Genomic DNA, 20,927 nt, shown 5'->3' with positions numbered 1-20,927 from the left:
GGTTAAGTTTGGAAAAAGAAAATATAAAAACATATTTGTATTGCTCGACTTTATTCCCTTAACTTTTCATTCTTCCTTCCATCCTTTCTTCTTTTGTTAATTTCTTTCCTTTTTCTACACTCTTCCCTCATTCCTTTCTTGCACCAACCTCCTTTGCTTTTTCATATTCTACCTCCATTCCCGTGTCCTTCTTTCTTGGTTCAACTACCCTCTCTTCCTTGTGCTCCACATTCATTCCTTATGTCCTTCCTTTCTTGTGTCCAACCCTTTTTTCTTCATGTTCTACCTACATTGTGTCCTTTTTTTCCCACCTTTTATTTCCTTCCTTGCTTCCCTTTCCTCCATCTGCAGTTCCCATAGTTCAAGTCTGCCTACTGTTCAAATATCTGACATAAATCCATACTCTTTATTGTTTCAAATTTAAAAATTAATGTTAAGGACTGTGAATTCTGGAAAGGTTAGTCTGGAAAAGCTCGGAAATTTTACAGGAATATAATTTAATAAAAGCAACAAACAAAAGCTTCTCGCAACTTCTGTATTTTCTGGACTAGAACCTTCAGCTGATGACGTCCATGGTTATATCTCTTAGAAGTGATTAAGTTATTATTATGTTATATCTCACCTTTTGGGCTGTTACATAGAAATAATAATTTCTAACCAACAATAAACCAGAAACCTGTAATTGAGGGCATTACGGCAAAAGATTTTATTATTCAGTGTGAGAGAAATTTTACATCTTTTTATAATAAAAATTCATGAATACATTGGCAGGTGAGTGATGCAGTGTTAGTGTCTTACTTTAACACCAAAGGTATAATGCAGTAGCAGATCAGAGAGGAAGAAGAGTAGCTTGTAACTACTGGCTATTTGGGATGGGACTGACCAAAAAAACCTGACATAAACATAAAAAAGCAAAGAGCATTTTCAAACATTTTACATTAATTCATATATATATCTATATAAGAACAGATAGGCTATATGTTTGTTTTATACATCCATTAAATGTTTGCTTTGTTTTCAACATTTCAATAGCGCTTGTGTTTTCCATAAATACTAGAGATGTAAAGATCTCCAGACACAAAATTAAAATAGATTTTTACATTGTAAATATTATAACTTCCAATAAAAATCCAAACAAAAGATGCCACCTCTGCATTTAAAGGTCAGCCGAAAACAGTTTGGCTGCAAATTCCAGAGTCATAGTTGGATTTTCTGCTAACATGAATATGTTCTTTTCTTTGGATTTTACTTCCAAACAGACTATTTAGTAATCTTTAACATTGTTCTACATGCTTTCTGAAGACCTTTGAAAGTTTTTATATGAATTTGGTAGCTTTTAAATTTCATTCTAGTCCGTTATGACCATGACAGCCAGCTAACATGCGGCTACATTGAAATTGCTCAATGCAATAAAAGATATACAAAATATACTCACTTATGCGCACTTTTACTTTGATGGGTTTAAATTTAAAACAGATGTAATGTTCATGAAGGCTGTGAATATGACAGCTGTTAGCTTAACACAAACACAACTGAAAAAATATTTGTAGAAATAAAAGATGATTATATTTAATAATGAATGTCTTCAAAGTTGGAAACATAGATTCTCCGGCTTTATGCTAAACTAAAATAGCGTAAATAGCCTAAGCATTAACAAGGTCACCCTAAGTAGTTTTAACCAAGCAAAGCTAAAATCTAATTAAAGTGAAGTAGGCTAATACATGCTAAATTAAACTAGCAAAGCAAATTTAGGACAGCTAAATAAGCTAGCCTAAGGTAAACTGGGGTTTGATGAACTAAGTTACACTAAGTTAAACTATACTGAGCTAATCTATTTGAAGCTGAGGCAAGGTAAATTAGGCTAAAAATTTAAACTCAGCTAAACAAAGCTAAGCTAAATTAAACTGGATGGAATTAAGTGAAGCTAAGGTACACTAAACTAAGCAAAACTAAGTTAAATTAAGTTATACTAATCTGAGCTAAATCAAGTGAGGCTAATCCTAAACTAAGTTAAACTCAAATGGTCTAAATTAAGTGAAGCTGAGAGGCTAAACTAAATCAAATTTATTCAAGCAAAGCTAAATTGGGCAGCTAGGCTAAAATTAGCTAAGCAAAAACAGATTAAACGAAGCTAAACTAAAATGAACTAAACTTAGTGAAGCTAAAGTATGCTAAACTCGGCTAACTAGTTTGAACTGAGCTAAGCTAAAATATGCTAAGCTAAATTCCTCTGAAAATGGTGAGCTACAAGATTCTGGAGTAAAAAAAAAAACGTTTAAAAAAACTTTAAAAGGCCTTCAGAAAGTCTGAGGAACCACTTATCAAGATCACTTTAACAGATCATGGAAAGCCAAGAACAGCTGAATAAGGAGCTTAGAACAAAACCGGAAAAGACAGAAAAACGTCTCTTTGGTGGCTTTGAAGTCAAGGTGGAGTCTGAACAATGTATTAGTCAGCCTGCCATCAGACTTAGATTGAGAGCTGAAACCAGTCCACAGCGTCTCACTTATGCTTGTTTATACTGCACAATAAAATGTAATGTTGATTTTGTTTGTTTTTTTAATTAGAGGGAATGCATTTATGTGCTAAAAGTAAAAGTAAACAATCCACATGTACTGAAAAATGGTTAATCTGCCCTTTAAGATAGATAGCTCTGCATCAACACACAGGTCGAGCATCAGTTTTCAGAGGAGTCCGTCTCCTCGGTGGAGCCGTCACTCTCCACCTCTATCTTCCTCCGGTGGTGGATGTTCCTGCGTGGGGAGGCCCTCCTCTGCACCTCTTTCAACCCCCCCACGGCGCTGCTGCTGCTGTTGCTGCTGGGACTCACAGAGATCTGAGCAATTCTGCATTTATTCAGACAGAAATACAAAACTCAAAACTACACCCCACAAGATGACTGGTGAGTATTTGACGTATTTATTTAGTAATTTCACCTTGGTAGATAGAGTTTATTCAATTTCACAGTCTTTTATTTTCCACGCAGTTAAAGCCAAACTGAAACAAACAGACCTGACAGACATCTTTCAGTTCTGGCTTTAATCAACATTAATCACAGTATTAATTACAGTATTTCAGTATTTTGCAACTTTTAGATGCATTCAAATCACCCGAAGAACATTTCCAGGATTAAAGGACTAATGTCCCAGCAGGATCTTAAAAAACTAATTCATGCATTTATCTTTAGTCAACTTGATTACTCCAACTGTGGCTTCACAGGTCTACCTAAAAAGTCAGTCAGACAGCTGCAGCTGATCCAGAACGCTGCTGCCCGCGTCCTCACTAGAACTAAGAAAGCAGAGCACATCACTCCAGTTCTGAAGTTCTTCCACTGGCTCCCTGAATCTCAGAGAACAGACTTTAAAATATGTCTTTTAGTTTATGAATCCCTTAATGGCTTACTATCATAATACATTAATGATTTGTAGTTGTATCAACCACTCAGGTGTTTTGGTTCAAGTCTACTCTGCATCCACAGAATCAGAACCAAACATAGCATTCAGTTCTTATGCTCCACTAATCTGGAACAAACTCCCAGAAGACTATAAAAATGTGTTTACTTTGACCATTCTATTTAAACTATTACCTGAAACATCATCAGTCTGTAGACAACTTTTCTTAACTTTCTTTTTTATGCCACTGCTATGTACTTTTTTGTTTCTTTTCTTATGTTTTCGTCATGTAAAGCACCTTGAACTGTCTTGTTGCTGAAATGCTCATTATAAATAAATTTGAATGAAATGAATGACTCATTATCAGGCCTCTGAAAATCTGAATGACTGCTGATGAGGGAATTCAGCCATTTGATTCAGGTGTGTTGGAGAAGGGATGCATCTAAAGGTTGCAGGATGGTAGCTTTTGAGGACTGGACTCGGGTACCTCTGGTTTAGTTTAAACTGGAGGATTTTGCCAACAGACAAATTCTGTCATGTTGTAGATTATCGGTAGCCTTAAAGCCTCCTCACTAACAAGGATGGTTTGTTCTTCTGTCTCCATTTTTGAGGATTATTTTCAGAGGTAGAGAACAAACTGGAATTCATATTAGTGTAAAATCTCTAATAAATACCAGTGATTACAGGCTAAATGTATGAAATTGTGTTCTGTGCATTTGTTCTCACAGTTTGTCGAGTTCCTGGTCCAACTCTGGATCAATGAGCAGCTCTTCCTTACTGGGTAACACTCCTGAGACAGTTCAGAGACAGTTTACATTTATCAGGACAGAAATGTGATAAAAAAAAAAAAGGTAATTAAAATATCCATGTTACTGTGTATGTGGGTAAATATCTATGTGAATTAAGTCAAGTTTAACTCCATAACTTAATCATAAAGGTACATCTAAAAACATTGATTATTGTGAAAAAGTTCAGCATTTTTTGTCATTCATTTCAGAAAGTGAAATTCATATATTATATAGAATAATTACATGTAGAGTGAAATATTTCAAGCCTAAAGTTTTGAAATTTTTATGATTATGGCTGACAGGTAATGAAAACCACAAATTTAGTGTCTCGGAAAATTTGAATATTACATAAACTCAATACAAAATGGATTTTTAAAACAGAAATGTCTGGGTTCTGAAAAGACTATTCATTTCTTTGCACTTAATTCTTGGTTGGGGCTCCTTTTGCATGAGTTACTGCATCAATGAAGCGTGGCATGGAGGAAATCAGCCTGTGGTTCTGCTGAGGTCTAGTGGAAGGCCAGGTTTCTTGATAGTGGCCTTCAGGTCATTTGCATTAATGGGTCTGGTGTCTCTCATCTTCCTCTTGACATCTTCCTCCATAGATCCTCTGTGGGGTTCCGGTAAGGCCAGTTTGCTGGCCAATCAAGCCCCTCAACACCATGATCATGGAACAAGGTTTTGGTACCATTGGCAGCGTGGACCGGTACCAAAATTGCCTGTTAGATGTCTGTGTTGACTTCAGAAAACCCAGGGGACCAGCACCAGCAGATGACATGGCTCTGATCATCACTGAAAGTGGTTACTTCACACTGGACTTCAAGCAACATGGATTATTTTCCTCTCCACTCTTTCTTCAGACCATGGGAACTTGATTTCCAAATGAAATTCAAACTTTACTTTTATCTGAAAAGTGGACTTTGGACCACTGAGCAACCATCCAGTTCTTTTTCTCCTTAGCCCATGCTTCTGATATTGTCTCTGGTTCAGGAGTGGCTTGACACAAGGAATACAACATTTGCAGTCCATGTGTAGGATTCGTCAGTGCATAGTAGCTCTTGACTCCAGGATCAATCCACTCCTTTTGAAGCTCCACCAAATTCTTGAATTGATTTTCCTTGACAATCATCTCAAGGCTGCGGTTATCCCCTTTACTTGTGCACCTTTTCCTACCACACTTTTTTCTTCCACTCAACTTTCTATGAATATGCTTGGATAAAGCACTCTGTGAACAACCAGCTACTTTAGCAATGACCTCTTGTGGGTTACCCTTCTACCCAGACTAAGAGACCATTTAGAGGTTTAGGAAACCTCTGCAGGTGCTTTGAGTTAATTAGCTGATCATGGCGTGACACCATGAGGTCCCAATACTTAACTTTTTCACAATATTCAAATTTGTTTTAGATTTACCTGTAATTCTGGTAAGTTCTAAACAAGACTCTTCTTTAGAGATCCATTCAGATCCACAAAATTATGTTCCACCTCTGAGAAGAACTGTCCAAATAATGGTTTAGTTTTTAGGTTTAGTCAGATAAAAGCAGACTCCTCCAGACTTCGCAGCAAGCTCTTGTGTGTTTATCTCCACCCAAATCCATCAAATCAAAATGTTTTTTTTCACCAGAATCTGACATGATTAAATCAAACCATGAGCGAAACATCACTCAGGTCAATTTTATTGGAACCAAAGTTCATGGGTCAATAGTACATCCCAGTATGAACCCTATATAAGGGGTGATTTTGACTACCAGTCATCAGCTGGTCGTTACATTACTTCAGCGCTCTTATCGCTAACCTGGAGCAGTACAGAGCATGAATGGTGGCCATCTCATTCCACAGAGGTGGATCAGAACCAATTGCCTGAACTGTGTAACTGGAAGGAAGAATGAAACTCAGTCGGGTGTTTTTCTCCCGGTTTATTGTGTTCTAGTCTGAGTTCTCAGGTTAGCTACTGTCTGTTCTAATATTAGATGAGAACCTGTCTAATGTCTCTAATGTTCTTGATCTCAGAAGAGGAACACCCTGAAGAAGAGGAGGGTAAAGACAGATCTGAAAGAAGAACTCATAGACTGAATTTTTAAGGGTCTTTTATCTATATGTGTTAAACATTTCTGGCCACTGGATCAGCTTTTAGAAGGTAATATATATTGTTTTTTAAAATCTCTGGGAAGAATCTGATGTCCCATTGTCTTTGTTTGTGGTGCAAAACCAAATCTTTAAGACTACTAATACCCTGAAGACTGATGCTCAGATGAGGGCCAAAATGTGGTTTCCGTTTATATGGTCTACACCCAAGTCAACCTGGTCCACTACACTTCTTAGATAATTGGAATATTTTTGGTTCTTAGGTAAAGTTGCGTCTGCTGAGTGAAAGCCTTTGTAAAAGCAGTGGTAGGGAAGAACATAAAGGTTTCGGTTTAACCCACCGATGGTTTGGTTGATGCTCTCATGTTTAGCTAGACTCATGAGGAAGCTGAAGTAAGAAACTTTGTCAGTCTGCTCCAGGGCTTCTCTCATGCAGGTCCTGGAGGGATAGCTTCTAGCAGAAGCACAAACATAAAACACATGAAACAGTCACAGAAGCAAACAAACACTGTAATGATCAGAAATTCTATTAAAACAAGAGGCTGGATGCCGGGGCCACTCTGGACTGTTTACCTGTGCTTGAACCTGTCACAAAATGCGTCCACACACTCAGCCAGTGTGGATGAATCCACACAGTCCTGCTCCTCCCTGTCGTTCTCCTCTGTGGCCACAGAGATGAGCTGCTCGACGGAGGAGGACGTTGGGACGATGACGGTGTTGGGACTCTTGCCGGCTAACAGATCCTGGTAGATCACCTGAACGCTCTCTAAGAACTCTACAGAAGCACAGGAGGCACTCGTCACATTCTGCTCATCGATTCTGACTAAATTACTGATCTATATGTCTATCCATCGCTCATCGAAGATAAGGCTGCAGATACAACAGCTTCAGAAGGCAAACCAAGACATCCCTATTCCCAGCCACACCCTCCAGTTCATATTAGGGGATCCAAAGGTGTTCCCATTCCAAAATGAATAAACAGTCGCTACAAGGAGTACTGGTTCTGTGTCTAGGTTTTCAGCTGTGTTCTTTCTCCCCTGCTCTCCCTGTACACATACAGCTGCACCTGTAGTCATCAGTCTAGGATGTACCTGCTGATAACACCACCCTCACTGGGCTTCTCTCAGCAGGTTATGGGTGGCAACCTTATGACCTGCTACATAAAAAACAAGCTGGAGCTCACTGCTGTAAAAACATTGGTGATTATGTGGAAGAACTCAAGCCCACCTGCTCCTATCCTCTGGAGGGACTCCCCAGTAGACACTAGAGAGTCATACTGCTTCCTGGAAACAATTATCGCCCAGGACCACCGATGGGAGCTTCACATGAGCAACAATGTAGCTGAAGAAATTCACCCTTTCAAATGTAAGGTTGGTGCACTTTTGTATATCCATGAGAGTCCATCCTCTCCCTCATCCATCTCTGCCTGGTACACTGCTGCCACTGTCAAGGACAAAGTGAGGCCCCAGCACATCATTTAATCTGCAGAGAACATCATTGGCTGTAATCGTCTCTCACTACAGGAACTGTATGTCTTAAGGAGATCAAACGATTCTGGCCGATCCATCCCACCCCGGACCTAAACTGTTGGAGCGTCTTCCCTTCTGGGAGGATGCTGCGGTCCATTAGAACCAAGACCTCGTGGCACAGGAACAGTTTCTTACCAACTGCAGCTGGATTGTTCAATGAATCTGAGCAGTCCCCCAAATCAAACAACAATGCACTTCACAAAAATGTTCCCTTAAGCTGCAGCACACAAGTAATCTTTAGCAGACTGTTTTGGACCCAGTGAATCCAAGATGTAATAAAATGCACAATGCTTTTAATTTTCTACGTAGCTTTTTATATCTGATATATATTTCTTTGTTGTTGTTCATGCTTGCTGTTTTTCTGCACCAATTTAAAAACAAATTCCTAGTTGTTGTAAGCTGAGGCACCTTGATTAGATGGAACACCCCAGCTGCCTCCTTTTGATGTGGAATGGCATAATTTTTACTCTAAGCTCCCACCGGACAACAGAGCTCCTCACTTTATCTCACTTCATCTAAGGCTAAACCCAGCCACCCTGCAGAGACAGCTAAAATCAGCTGGTTGCATCCAGGATCTGGTTCTTTCAGTCATGATCCATATCTCAAGATAATGGGTGAGGGTCGGAAAGTAAATGGACCAAGAAAACTAGAGCTTCACTTTCCTGTCTATGTGCTGCTCTGTCCCCGTTTATATTTCATCAATTAGAAGAAGATTTAATCATAAATGAGGGACATTTTGGCTGTGGTATTCAAGCTACTCAGAATGAACTCAGTGTCACCCTCAACATCTAGATAAAAAACAAAGAGACAATCTTGACATAAATGTTCTCCGACCATGAGTCGTATCAGCTGTACCGGTTGTGTTGGGTGCTGTACCTTGGTAGTAGAACTGCAGCTGGAAGGCATAAATAAAGTCAGAGAATGACATCAGACAATCAGCGGTGTCATCCATCAGAACAATTCTGCAGAATGACAGAAAGAATAAAGCTGAGTTAATGGGCTGCACATGGAAACAAGACATCAAGGATCAGAATCTTTGAAAACATCCAGAACTCTCATCTCAAATTTGTTTGGGGTCTTTTTCCTGCTGGAAGGTGAACCATCCATGTTCCTAACAGCATTCGCATTCCTGGTGGAAAAAAAGCATTCCCACAGCATAATGCTGCCACCACCATGTTTCATTATGGGGGGTGGTGTGTTCACAGTGAGATGTGAAGTCTTCTTTATTCTTTATATACATCTGATTTGATTTTAGGAAATTGAAGGCTTTATTTAATCAAAGTTTATAAATATCCTTACTGGGGTGGTAACATCTAAATATTCCCAATGCGGGATTTAGGCTGTATTCATTTGTATTTTAGATATAGATCCCCCTGAGTATTCTGCTCCGTAAGTGTTTATTTAAACGGTTAATATCTGATTTTCCTATTTCAAATTGAATATGGTTGTATTTGTTAATTTACGAATGTTTATGGGCTTTTCTATTCCCTCAACTGACTTCTGGGATTTTATTTTTCTTTCTTTTTTAACTCAATAAAGAAAATTGGACATCATAACTTTCTATCTAGTTTAGTTGTGTTGGTTTCAGCTGGAGCTTTCTTTCTGCTCTTTCTTTCTGCTCTCGGTGGAGGAGGACGCTTTTTCTCTGTCTCCCGCACCCCTCCCATATCTGCCCTGCTTCAGCTCTGTGTCTTGTCTTCTTTATGGAGCATCTTTTTGCATATCTTCCAAACTCTTAGTTATGGATTTGGTCAGCTGGTCTCTCAATGCAATTGATCAAATGTTCTCGACGAGAAGACAGGGTGAAGGAGAGCCCAACTTGTCCGGACGGGACGTTTTTCTCTGGATACACAATGGACTCCTGGCAGAAGTGGAGGATTGTGTGTTTGTCGATAATGTCAGTCGAGGATGTGGAAGATATGTATATAATTGGATGTTTGATATCAGGATTTCTGCTTTTTGGAGTCAGCGGTTACCTGGCATATCGAGAAATTCTGAGAATGTCAGCAGCTGTTCTGGCCATTGTGAGGCTGCCTGGCATGTATGATGGGATCTTCAAGGTGATCAGCACTCAGACTGAGATGTTACGTGAGCTGAATCGCAGACTGGATGTGATCCTTACACAGGATCGCAGGCAGGTTGTGGTTCCTGGACTCAGGGGTGAAGTTGGATAAATCTTGGAGAAAGTTGTTTGCTTGGATCTGGCAGAAAGACCAGAAATTTGGCTGTTTGGATTCGCCTTTGAGAAGCACCAGCGAGACTCTCAAGGCTGATGGAAAATTAAGAGTCAGCCTGACCCAAATAATTATTGTTTTTCTGAATCTGGCTCCCCTGCACGTCCTTGATGGCTGGCTATCTTCAACTTCTCCTGGAAGTTATGTAAACATGACGCTCTGTTCCCTCACTTCCCTGAGGACATCTGTGGACCTGCTCAGAACTTTGTGGCCGGTTGATGTACATTCCAACATACCATCAAGGACAATGGCCTCTGTGACAGTGCTTCATGGACTTACTTGCACACACACACATGCACAAGATAAACATATGCACCCCTCATACCACCTTCACTGTTCCCGGCATGATGTTGTTTTGTAAACTTGTTGCTTCTTTGTGTTGAGGTTTTTTGCAATCTCAAACTGTATCCTGCTAAGGATAAAGTGTGAAATATGATTTTTTTCCTCTACTTTCCAAATGTGGCCTCTTTTCTCATCTAGCAAGGGCAGCACCTGTGAGCGGGCAGCAAAGCCTCGGTGACCCGTCCCCCCCTTGTCTTGTGTCATGATGTATGTTTGGATGGGTTGTACTGGACTTCTAATGTACCCTCGGGGATCAATAAAGTATCTTTGAATTTGAATTGAATTTGAATTGAATTGAATATATAGAATATGTGTGAAAATTTGCAATTGAAAAGGACTGACTTAATGCAATAATTGGTAGTATGTAACATTTTAAGTGCTCGTACTCGTCGTCTTCCGCTTATCCAGGACCGGGTCGCGGGGGCAGCAGACTCAACAGAGACGCCCAGACGTCCCTCTCTCCAGACACCTCCTCCAGTTCCTCCAGGGGGAGCCCAAGGCGTTCCCAGGCCAGCCGAGAGACATAGTCCCTCCAGCATGTCCTGGGTCGTCCCCTGGGCCTCCTCCCGGTGGGACGTGCCTGGAACACCTCCCGAGGAAGGCGTCCAGGAGGCATCCGGTATAGAGGCATCGGTATAGAGGCATCGAGAGGAGCCACCTCAGCTGGCTCCTCTCGATGTGGAGGAGCAGCGGCTCTACTCCGAGCTCCTCCCGGATGGCCGAGCTCCTCACCCTATCTCTAAGGGAATGCCCGGCCACCCTACGGAGGAAGCTCATTTCAGCCGCTTGTATCCGGGATCTCGTTCTTTCGGTCATGACCCAAAGTTCATGGCCATAGATGAGGGTAGGAACGTAGACCGACCGGTAAATTGAGAGCTTTGCTTTTCGGCTCAGCTCTCTCTTCACCACAACCGACCGGCACAGCGCCCCCATTACTGTGGCAGCCGCACCGATCCGTCTGTCGATCTCCCGCTCCATTCTTCCCTCACTCGTGAACAAGACCCCGAGATACTTAAACTCCTCCACTTGAGGCAGGAACTCCCCTCCAACCTGAAGAGGACAAGCCACCCTTTTCCGGTCAAGAACCATGGCCTCGGACTTGGAGGAGCTGATCCTCATCCCAGCCGCTTCACACTCGGCTGCGAACCACCCCAGCGCATGCTGTAGGTCTTGGCTAGAGGGGGCCAGCAGGACCACGTAATCTGCAAAAAGAAGAGACGAAATCCACTGGTCCCCAAACCAGACCCCCTCCGGCCCTTGGCTGCGTCTAGAAATCCTGTCCATAAAAGTTATGAACAGGACCGGTGACAAAGGGCAGCCCTGCCGGAGTCCAACATGCACTGGGAACAGGTCCGACATAGTGCCGGCAATGCGGACCAAACTCCTGCTCCGCTCGTACAGGGACCGGATGGCCCCTAGTAAAGGGCCCCCGATTCCATACTCCTGGAGCACCCCCCAAAGGTCACCACGAGGGATACAGTTGAATGCTTTCTCCAGGTCCACAAAACACATGTGAACCGGTTGGGCAAACTCCCATGAACCCTCGAGTACCCTGTAGAGGGTATAGAGCTGGTCCAGTGTTCCACGGCCGGGACGAAAACCACACTGTTCCTCCTGAAGCTGAGGTTCAACTATCGGTCGGACTCTCCTCTCCAATACCCTGGCGTAGGCCTTACCAGGGAGGCTGAGGAGTGTGATCCCCCTGTAGTTGTAACACACCCTCCGGTCCCCCTTCTTTTAAGTGTCCGATGTTTAAACTCTGTATATCTATAACATATTTGGCCAGATGAACAGGCTCTAACGTCCAGATGTATTTCTTTAGTGTTTGAGATGCTAAAGATCATAGAGAGTGTTGGGGTCATTGGGAAAGAAAAGTGTCCAGAAAATTAGGGTCAATAGTAATAAATATTGTTAGCACTATTTTCAGCCGTTGTATTGCAATTGAATATCTTCCTGTAATCATGCAGATCTAGTTTCATAATTTTCTTTCTTCTGATATCTGCTTGAAGTTTCTCCTTCAGGCCCTTTCAATTCCAAATGAACATTCCTGAGTCCAACATATCTGCTGACCTGGCTACGCTCCGCACCAGCTCCAGGGGGAAGTCCGGGCACAGCAACTGCAGCAGAGACCTGTACTCCCACACGGACAGCAAGTCTGCAACACAAAAACACACACATCTTGCTTTAGCTGTATACAGTGATCCTATCTAACAATCAGCCACCTGTTCAGAGGACGTCACAGTCAGAGGTTTACAACTTTACGTAGGAACCCACATAAAACAGTCAATATTAACTATTAAATCTGACAGAGTGAACCTCATATTTTAGCATTAACCAATCTGCAGAAAAAAACGAAGGATATCAATGGGTAATTAAATATATATATATATATATATCCATCCATCAATTCAATTGTTACATTATTTATTTTAAAGAACTAATTAGTTAAATGTATTTATTACTTTTAAAATATTTTAATTGTATAAAACTACATAAATAATTATAGATAATTGATATTGAAGTTAATTTAATCTTAAAATCACATTTGATTATTACATAGTCTTGTGTTGCAGCACATCGAGAATGTATTCCATCTGTCAGCTTGTCTATCCAAGTCAGTTGATGGGGCTAACACAGTTACTTGGACTTTTCTGAATATGCGCTTGACCGTCTTGTCTGTGTGTAGCTGCTGTTGATGCGCTGACTCCAACCTTGCATCCTTGTGAAGTTCCCTACATTTTTTAATGGATTTTGCCCGACAAACCTTTCTGGAATGTGGTTATCCCTATTGCTGGTGCACCTTCCACACTTTTTCCTTCCACTAAACTTTCTATGAATATAACTTTTTCACAATATTCTAATTTTCTGAGACACAACTAATTTTTTCCTTATCTTTAAGACATAATCATCAAGGTTACATGAAATGAAAGATTGAAATATTTCATTTTATGCGTAATGAAGCTATATATGAGTCTCACTTTCTAAAATGAATGACAAAAAATACTGAACTTTTTCACCATATTCTTTGGTCTGCAGTTAAACTACTGTGCAGGTTAACCAATCAGATTTTAGGGGTTAACTGATGAGTCATAATGGAAGTTTCAGTCATTTCATTATCGATAGTAGCAAAGGAAATATGAAGCAATTAAATAAATACTGAAATATTTTATTTGGGATTTAGTCAAAAAACCATACTCAAACATATTTTGACAAATGAATATTATATAACAATTTTACCACTGAAAACTTTAAGTAACATAAATACTCAAAACAAAAAAAAAACAGACAAAGACCAGAAATAGTGAAGCTTTGTTCTTTGAACAGATGAGCTTAAAATTAAACTATCTGGACACCATAACAGAGGGCATGTTTGAATGTTTGACATAATCCAAATAAAACATTCTTGGACACAACTAGCGTCAGCTCTTACCTCCACTCTTGCCGATCTGTCTGAAGCATCTCCAGAAGACTCTGATGAAGGATGCTCTGTTGTGCTGAGTGGCTGTGATGTAGTTAAACTCCCTGAAGAGGACATGGTTGCTGTTCTTCACACTGCTGAAACTACAAACATACAAACACGTTTAGGGGTGCATGAGGGGTGAAGGTCATTCCACCCCTTTGTCATTTCATACTCTGACAGTTTTGGTCTTTATATACCCAACTTTTTCAGGTATGAAGTAGCTGTCTTCCCCTGACTATGCATCAATTTGTACCCAATTTAAAAATGGATCATTTAAAGCACTTTTCTATAATCTACTCACAGTCTATTGTAAATAATCACAGTGATATGACTCCTGTAAATAATATCTAGCAGCAGGAGGTCAATCAGAGTTATTTTGGTTTAATCAGGGATCATAATCTCTCACAGGGATCATAATCTTGTTTAATAGTTAACAAGCCCAAATGTGAATCAGAATCGATGCAAACAGGGTGTGATACAAAGTTTTCCCAAAACAATAAACTATTAAATCAAATTAAATTTGAGATTTGAATATGTCTACAATTATCGTTGTCCATAAATCATCAAAAAATAACTACCCAGACAGTTAAGCTGACATCCAGTGTTTAGGGAACCAGGTACAGACTGATTTGTTTACAAATAAAAATGGAAGGGCGTGTATAAAAATTGTTTCCCTGACCCAGACCTGAGCATGAACATAATATAAAATGAACATAGTATAACCTCTCAAAGAGAAACATATACAGACATATCAATACACCTACTAGAAACTTATTTTTTTATTTCAATCCCATGTAATCTTCAGGCTGGGACCTCTCCTCCTGAAATACATGCAGCTTTGATCTTCAGTCCTGTCTAAAAGTCCCAATCCAGCCGTCAAATATTCCTGTGTTGCTTTCTGTGATCCGATTTCTCTAAAACTTATAAAACAGGAACAGTCCTCGCGGCTTTCTAAAGTTCTTTCAGAGTGTTCCTTCGGCTGTATTTTTACTCAGTTTCAGTATCTGAGTATTTTCAGGAGAATGTTTTTGTTGTTTTTGTGTTAATAAGACTCATAATTTTGACCCTGAACCAATCAGACAGAAAGAGGACCCAAACTCCAGGGACATGAGCCAGTGTTATCTCTCCTTGTCAGCCAAGCTGAAATATCTCCAATATTATTTGTAAAATATATAAAGCAATGTGAAGAACTAAGAGAACAATATAAATTTCACTCGTGAAGCCTTCACCGTTAGAGCAAGGTGCGGCTGGTGACTCCATGTTACAATTTGTTTGGTAAATTAAATGTTCTTATCAGAGGCCAGTAACAAAAAAACAAAAACTGGTGATTATTGTATTTTCATTTTTGAACACAAAACATTACATTATAAAACAACTAGTTATCCTTTTTGTGTTCATATCTGGATGAGCTGTGTTTGAACTTGGTTTGATTTTCTTTTCAATAATAAAAACAAAATCAGCAAAGACAAAGAAAAAATATAGCCGTTTATTCATAATCCTAGACAGTGATTTTACCATGTGGGCCTATGGGTGGCGCTGTTTCTTCGGTTCGATTCAAAGTTTCCCTATTAATTTAGTAGTTAAAATAAACATAACCTAAACAGTTTTTCACATTAAATTAATACAAAGTACTTCTGTGTTTAAAGCAGCCAGGCAGTTCGGTTCTGCTGAATGTGGAACCTACTATTCTGCGAAGTATCGAACCAGGCCGAACTGGGTGTACTCCTCCTTGTGGTCCAGCAGCTGAGTCACAGCATCATTTAGGTAGAACAGAACCTGGCTGTCCGCTAGGGGGAAAAAAAACACAAACACAGTCATGTTCAGGAAAACAGAACCGAACCGACCCGAGCCAAAGGAGATGAGCAGCGGCAGCTCCCCTACCGAGGTACTGCTCAGCGGGTACGGCCGAACTCAGGCGGCTCATTCTGCTGTTTCTGTTGGGATAAACCCACTCAGATTATCATAAACTAACAGAACTTTATTAACAAACTGATTCAGTTCTGAAGACTCTGGATGGGTCCGGCTGTCATCTTTTCGGCTAACGGCGCTTTCATGTATGGATACAGGAAACAGACCGGATGTTGTGAGCTACATGAATTTGAACCCCCAGAAAAGACCCGCAAGTAAAGGTTCCGCTTCATAATAATAATAATAATAATAATAATAAGTGGAGGACCAATCTTGCCAATTTATGAAGAATACACATATAAATAAATAAATGACTCATTAAATACAACAAAAATAATAAAAAGAAGGAATTAATGCAAATATTAATAAATTAATCAGATATAAATATGTATTCTTGATTTCTATTTTCAATCATGCTTTTTTCTTAAACCTTTTAAACATATTTGTAATTTTTTAATTTAATACAAGGAGTTTATTGCTGTTTTATTTGTCCTATCCTTTCTCAAAGTTATTACCAACCAAATATATACAAAACAGTTTTGAAACAATAGCAGCTTTAGAACAACTTTCCCTGTTCTGACTCAATTTCAGCTGTAGCAATGTCTAAACAACAATAAAGCATAGGTTCATCTTGCTTGTGGATCCTGGTGGTGATGCAATAGTTTGAGGATATTTTCTTGGCACATTTTGGGCCCCCTTGTACCGATTGAGCATACCGCAACCCTCCTGAATATTGTTTCTTTTATTACCACAGTGTATCCGTCTTCTGATTCTTAATTCTTCAGGTTAATGCACCATGTCATAAAGCTCAAATCATCTCAAAATTGGTTTCTTAAACATGACAATTAGTTCAATGTACTCCAATGGCCTCCAGAGTTTCCATTATTTGAGATTCTCATCATAGATGTCCTGTCCACAAATCTGCTGCAGCTACTACGTCAATATGGCCCAAAATCTCCCACGAATTTACCTGGCACTTTGTTTAATTTATACCATTAAGAATTGATATAGTTCTAAAGAAAAAAAAAGGATTCCATCCTGGTACTTGCAAGGCATATCTAATAAATCACCCAGGGGGAGATGGACTGTTGTTGGTAAGAGAGGTGTCCATTTGATTAGCCCCGATTGAAACTTGTTTTACCCTTGTCAGTCAGTCAGTCAGTCATTTTCTATACCGCTTACTCCATAGTGGGCGCGGGGAAGCTGGTGCCTATCTCCAGCAGTCTACGGCCGAGAGGCGGGGTACACCCTGGACAGGTCACCAGTCCATCGCAGGGCAACACAGAAACAACCATGCACACACTCATTCATACACCTAACGGCAATTTAGAGTTACCAATTAACCTAACAGGCATGTCTTTGGACTGTGGGAGGAAGCCGGAGTACCCTGTGAGAGCCCACGCATGCACGGGGAGAACATGCGAACTCCATGCAGAAAGACCCCCGACCGGGAGTCGAAACCAGGACCTTCTCGCTGCAAGGCGTTTTGCCCTTGTTTTAATAAAAAAAATGTCCATAGGCTTGTTTTGAAAAAGCTGCTGGTCTGAATTGTAGTTGTCGTTTTCTTTTCAAGTTACGAAATTTGTAATAAAAACCGTTGTTCATAAAAAAAAAAACAATTTAAATGAACGTGAACAAGAAAATATCGAATCAGCCAGTCAAAAACACGGGTGTGTACACCATCAGTATGAAATAACCAATAGTAGATAAGCCTATTATAGGTAAGAGGTGGGCTTTATGTCGGAGCAGCCAATCAAGTCTCTACAAATTATGAGCAACATTTCTGTCATCAAATCCATTTGACAATGTGGGCGGGGCATTGTTTAAATGTAGCCAATCATTGGTCATGTCTTGTGACAAACAAGGAAACCTATTTGACAAATCGCAAACGACAGAAAAAAATAAAACTGCACAGTAAAAATTCCGCTTCATCTGGGATTTTCTGGTATTTTTGACTGTTTCGACTGCTCTTACGGTCACACTTAATGTAAGAAACGGATTCAGACAAGACGAAGACCCTGGTCTCCGCCCTCCCTGTCTCTCCGCCCTTGGACTCGTTTAAAAAAGGTGCGCCAAACTAGACATATACATCAGAGACCATACCGGATGTAATTGTTAAAAATAAAAGTAAATCAATTATATGCGATCCAAAAATTCCAAACGGATAAAAAACATTCCTTAAACTATAAGTAGAATGTGTGTTACAAAATAATTTTATATTTTAAGTCAATATTATGATTACATCAGCTTATTTAATAGATGCATGAGACGGTGAATCGGAGACCTTTACTTTTAGCGGAAGTTGTTTGTTGCTACGTGCATCCAGGCTTTAAAATTTGGCCAGACTTTACTGGGGTGATCTCATTATTGCTCTCATATCACTGAGTTGCCTGCATCTTTTTGTCTTACAGAGACGTCAACAGGTATTCATTTCATGTCAGTTTATTCCTCCATGTCGACCCGCAGCCCGTTTTTCCGTGTCATTGTGTTTGAGCTGCTGTGGCGGAGAAGTGCGTTGTTCGGCCTGGCTGTGTTGGCGCGGATGGACGGTTAGCTCCTAGCCGTCTCTAAGCAGCTAACGACCGTTAGAGCCACCAGCAGGCACTCATTGGGTACGCCTTCGCGGCATATAATTTTTTTATTCCGTACACAGCATTAGTAGAGCCAAATTGTTCATATTTGGTTAATTTTTCTGTTGAGGCGAATCGAATCAGAACCTCCGGGATGAGTATCGGAGCAACGACTGTTGCTAAGGTAGCTAGTCATGGCGCTGGTTGACTAGTCCTATATAAATAAAACGGCTTGGTATAATGCAGACCATTCTCAGTTTGGCGATATTAATAACAAGGATCACAGGTAACTAGAGACAGGGCTGCTGTTTGGTTTAAATGGGCGGATTTTTGGATGCAGCATTTTGTCTAGGTTAGCTTTGCTTTGCTTGGGCATTTGAATGAATTCCTTTTAAATTCAATGACGCTGAACCAAACAAGGAGACCAAACATCAACTTCAGTTGACTGTTTGTGCATCCTCCCTAACTCTAATCCGTCTGACCCGTATTGTTATGCCTTCCAGGCGGTTTCCTCTATGTTTGGTGGATGAACTGATAAAATATTATCCATGATGGTATTACTGATGCTGTTGTAATTTGTCTTTTACTGTTGTGGAGTGATGTCTGAATTAATAATGAGGTGCGTTAGAGCAGCAGTTCTCAACCGTGTTCGCCAGGATCCACTGTCTTGCATGTTTAATGTGTTTACCTTGCTGACACACCTGAGGATGCGGAGGAGATGCACTCGTTTGGAGTGGGTGGCAAAGAAGATTGATGGAAAATGTAGTCAATTGCAGTCGACTCGCTGCAATATTCAACAACAATGCTGCAGTTTAGTTTGATTTCTTTTAATAATGTACAACTCTAGTAGTTCTACTTTGAATGTGTGGATTCTCTCTGGGTACTCTGGAGAAAAGCACCAGGAACCTAAATCGAGGCTCTCAAGTTCCGAGGGTCGGGTTCCCGCAACTTTTATGTCTCTGCTTTCTTACATCTGACTCGAAGAATTAAGAATTAGCTCTCTAGCGGAACACTGTTGAGCTTGACTGCATGTTAAAGAGGCTTTTGTTTCAGTTCTGTAGGATCAGGGATCTACAAGAGCTAAATGTGCTCACAAAATTGGTGGATCTATCAGTATAATGTTTCTGTTGCTGTGGCATGTTTTCTATGTTCTGTGTTCTGCACGGTACGTCAAGGAATGGTTAAGACATGTTTGCTGTCCTAGAATTAACTTTGTTAAAATTGTTATAAAATGAGGCAAAACAGGTTTAGAATCTAATGCATGAAAGATTCCATGAATTAGAACTAGGTTATGCAAACACATGTTGCCATCTTGGTTTTAATGGGCTCTTTTTGTCATCTGATAATGTGTTTGCTTGCTCAGTTGTCGTCACATTACAAAACACAGCCAATTTTTATTGTCATCCACATTAATCCAGCGGTGATCAATGTATTCTCCATCGTATCTTTCTTCTGATTAACTTAAAACAACTAGAATTTCTAAACGATGAAAACTAATGATATAGTGTGGTATTTTGCTGTACGTTTGTGGTATATGTGTAAATACCTTGAAACCATGCTTGTTATACTCAGTTATACTATGAGGATCCTGCTGTGGCCTATTTGGTTATAACATGGGGCTGGGCTGTTTAGTGTAACAGACATTGACCATAAAACAAAAATGCTGCAGGTGCTTTGATAAAGTTACTAGTTTAGAATCCAACAGAAAATGAAGGAACTGCAAAATTGTCTACATTTTTGGATCAAAGAATGTGTCTTAAGCCTTAATCTGATTTTTACTCCGCTCCCCTCAAAGTGCATCATCTAACATCCTGTTTGTTGGTGTGTTAACAGACTGAAAAAAAAGGGGGAGTTTTGATGTATTTAGTAAATGGCCATAAACAAAAACTTTAGGTTAAGGATTTTACCCCGGTTCTCTGAAACATGAGTGAGGTATCTCACTATGGGACACGCCTCCAGCGCCTGTCCCCCAGAAGCTCTATTACATTACGCCAGTCTTGACTGGCAGGCGGAAGTGACGTCCGCTCCCATGGGAGGACTTCCTCCCAGTATAAAAGTCGACGTCACGTAGGTGATCTTCAGTTTAATAAGCACACCTCTTCCTCGCTCCCTGCAAGGAGGGTGATCTGGTGAGATACCTCACTCATGTTTCAGAGAACCGGGGTTAAATCCTGAACCTAAAGTTCTCTTTCAACATTCATTTCGGTATCTCACTATGGGATATTTCTGCTCCCGTTTTGCCAGATAAGCTCACTCGAAGACCAACAGATTGCATCTTGCATTCATGGCAATGTGGAACCCACACCCAGAACTGTGTGAGCCAGTGTGGGCCTGTTGACATCCAGTTTATAGAACCTAGTGAAGGTGTGAGGGGTCGCCCAGTTGGCAGCCTCACATATTTCCTCCACAGGTATACCCTGGAACAGTGCCCAGGATGATGCCACACCACGAGTGGAATGAGCCCGCAGACCTGCAGGGGGTGCAAGGCCTCTGCTCTCATAAGCCATAATAATAGCCCCCACTACCCAATGCGAAAGACGTTGCTTTGTGAGAGGCTTTCCTTTATGTGGTGAAGCCCATGACACAAACAGCTGCTCTGATTTATGAAAATCTGCTGTTTTT

The 20,927-nt window shown here is 40.4% G+C and overlaps 2 protein-coding genes across 9 annotated transcripts in view; one reads left to right on the top strand and one right to left on the bottom strand.

The window, feature by feature from the left end:
* Positions 1-682: 682 nt before the first annotated feature.
* On the bottom strand, positions 683-15,932 carry cstpp1 (centriolar satellite-associated tubulin polyglutamylase complex regulator 1). 3 transcript variants are annotated; one of them, XM_047344881.1, is made up of 10 exons: positions 15,709-15,932; positions 15,512-15,614; positions 13,798-13,928; positions 12,438-12,522; positions 8,668-8,753; positions 6,836-7,037; positions 6,604-6,716; positions 4,119-4,182; positions 2,937-3,012; positions 2,714-2,846 (listed from the first exon to the last, which is right to left on the bottom strand). In XM_047344881.1, the coding sequence occupies exons 1-9, from the start codon at positions 15,749-15,751 to the stop codon at positions 2,952-2,954; spliced, it is 888 nt and encodes a 295-aa protein (XP_047200837.1). In that variant the 5' UTR covers positions 15,752-15,932; the 3' UTR covers positions 2,714-2,846; positions 2,937-2,951. The 3 variants fall into 3 exon arrangements, with proteins under 3 accessions (XP_047200828.1, XP_047200819.1, XP_047200837.1); XM_047344872.1 differs by lacking the exon at positions 2,937-3,012 and having other exon boundaries at positions 683-2,846; positions 6,604-6,713; positions 15,709-15,931; XM_047344863.1 differs by lacking the exon at positions 2,937-3,012 and having other exon boundaries at positions 683-2,846; positions 15,709-15,930.
* Positions 15,933-17,648: 1,716 nt separating this feature from the next.
* ckap5 (cytoskeleton associated protein 5) overlaps positions 17,649-20,927 on the top strand; it is a 43,064-nt gene continuing 39,785 nt past the window's right edge. For 4 of the 6 annotated variants that reach the window (XR_007035016.1, XM_047344705.1, XM_047344696.1 and 1 more), the window contains exon 1: positions 18,040-18,158. The gene's annotated coding sequence lies outside the window, so the exon portion shown is untranslated. Of the gene's footprint in view, positions 17,803-18,039; positions 18,159-18,225; positions 18,348-20,927 lie in introns of those variants that run through there. The other 2 variants (XM_047344674.1, XM_047344684.1) reach the window with 2 other exon arrangements.

Source organism: Girardinichthys multiradiatus, chromosome 2 (genome assembly GCF_021462225.1).
Source record: "Girardinichthys multiradiatus isolate DD_20200921_A chromosome 2, DD_fGirMul_XY1, whole genome shotgun sequence".
In the NCBI taxonomy this organism is placed as follows: Eukaryota; Metazoa; Chordata; class Actinopteri; order Cyprinodontiformes; family Goodeidae; genus Girardinichthys; species Girardinichthys multiradiatus.
Note: the sequence above shows the minus strand (reverse complement) of the source record. Positions and strands in the feature narration are given on the sequence as shown.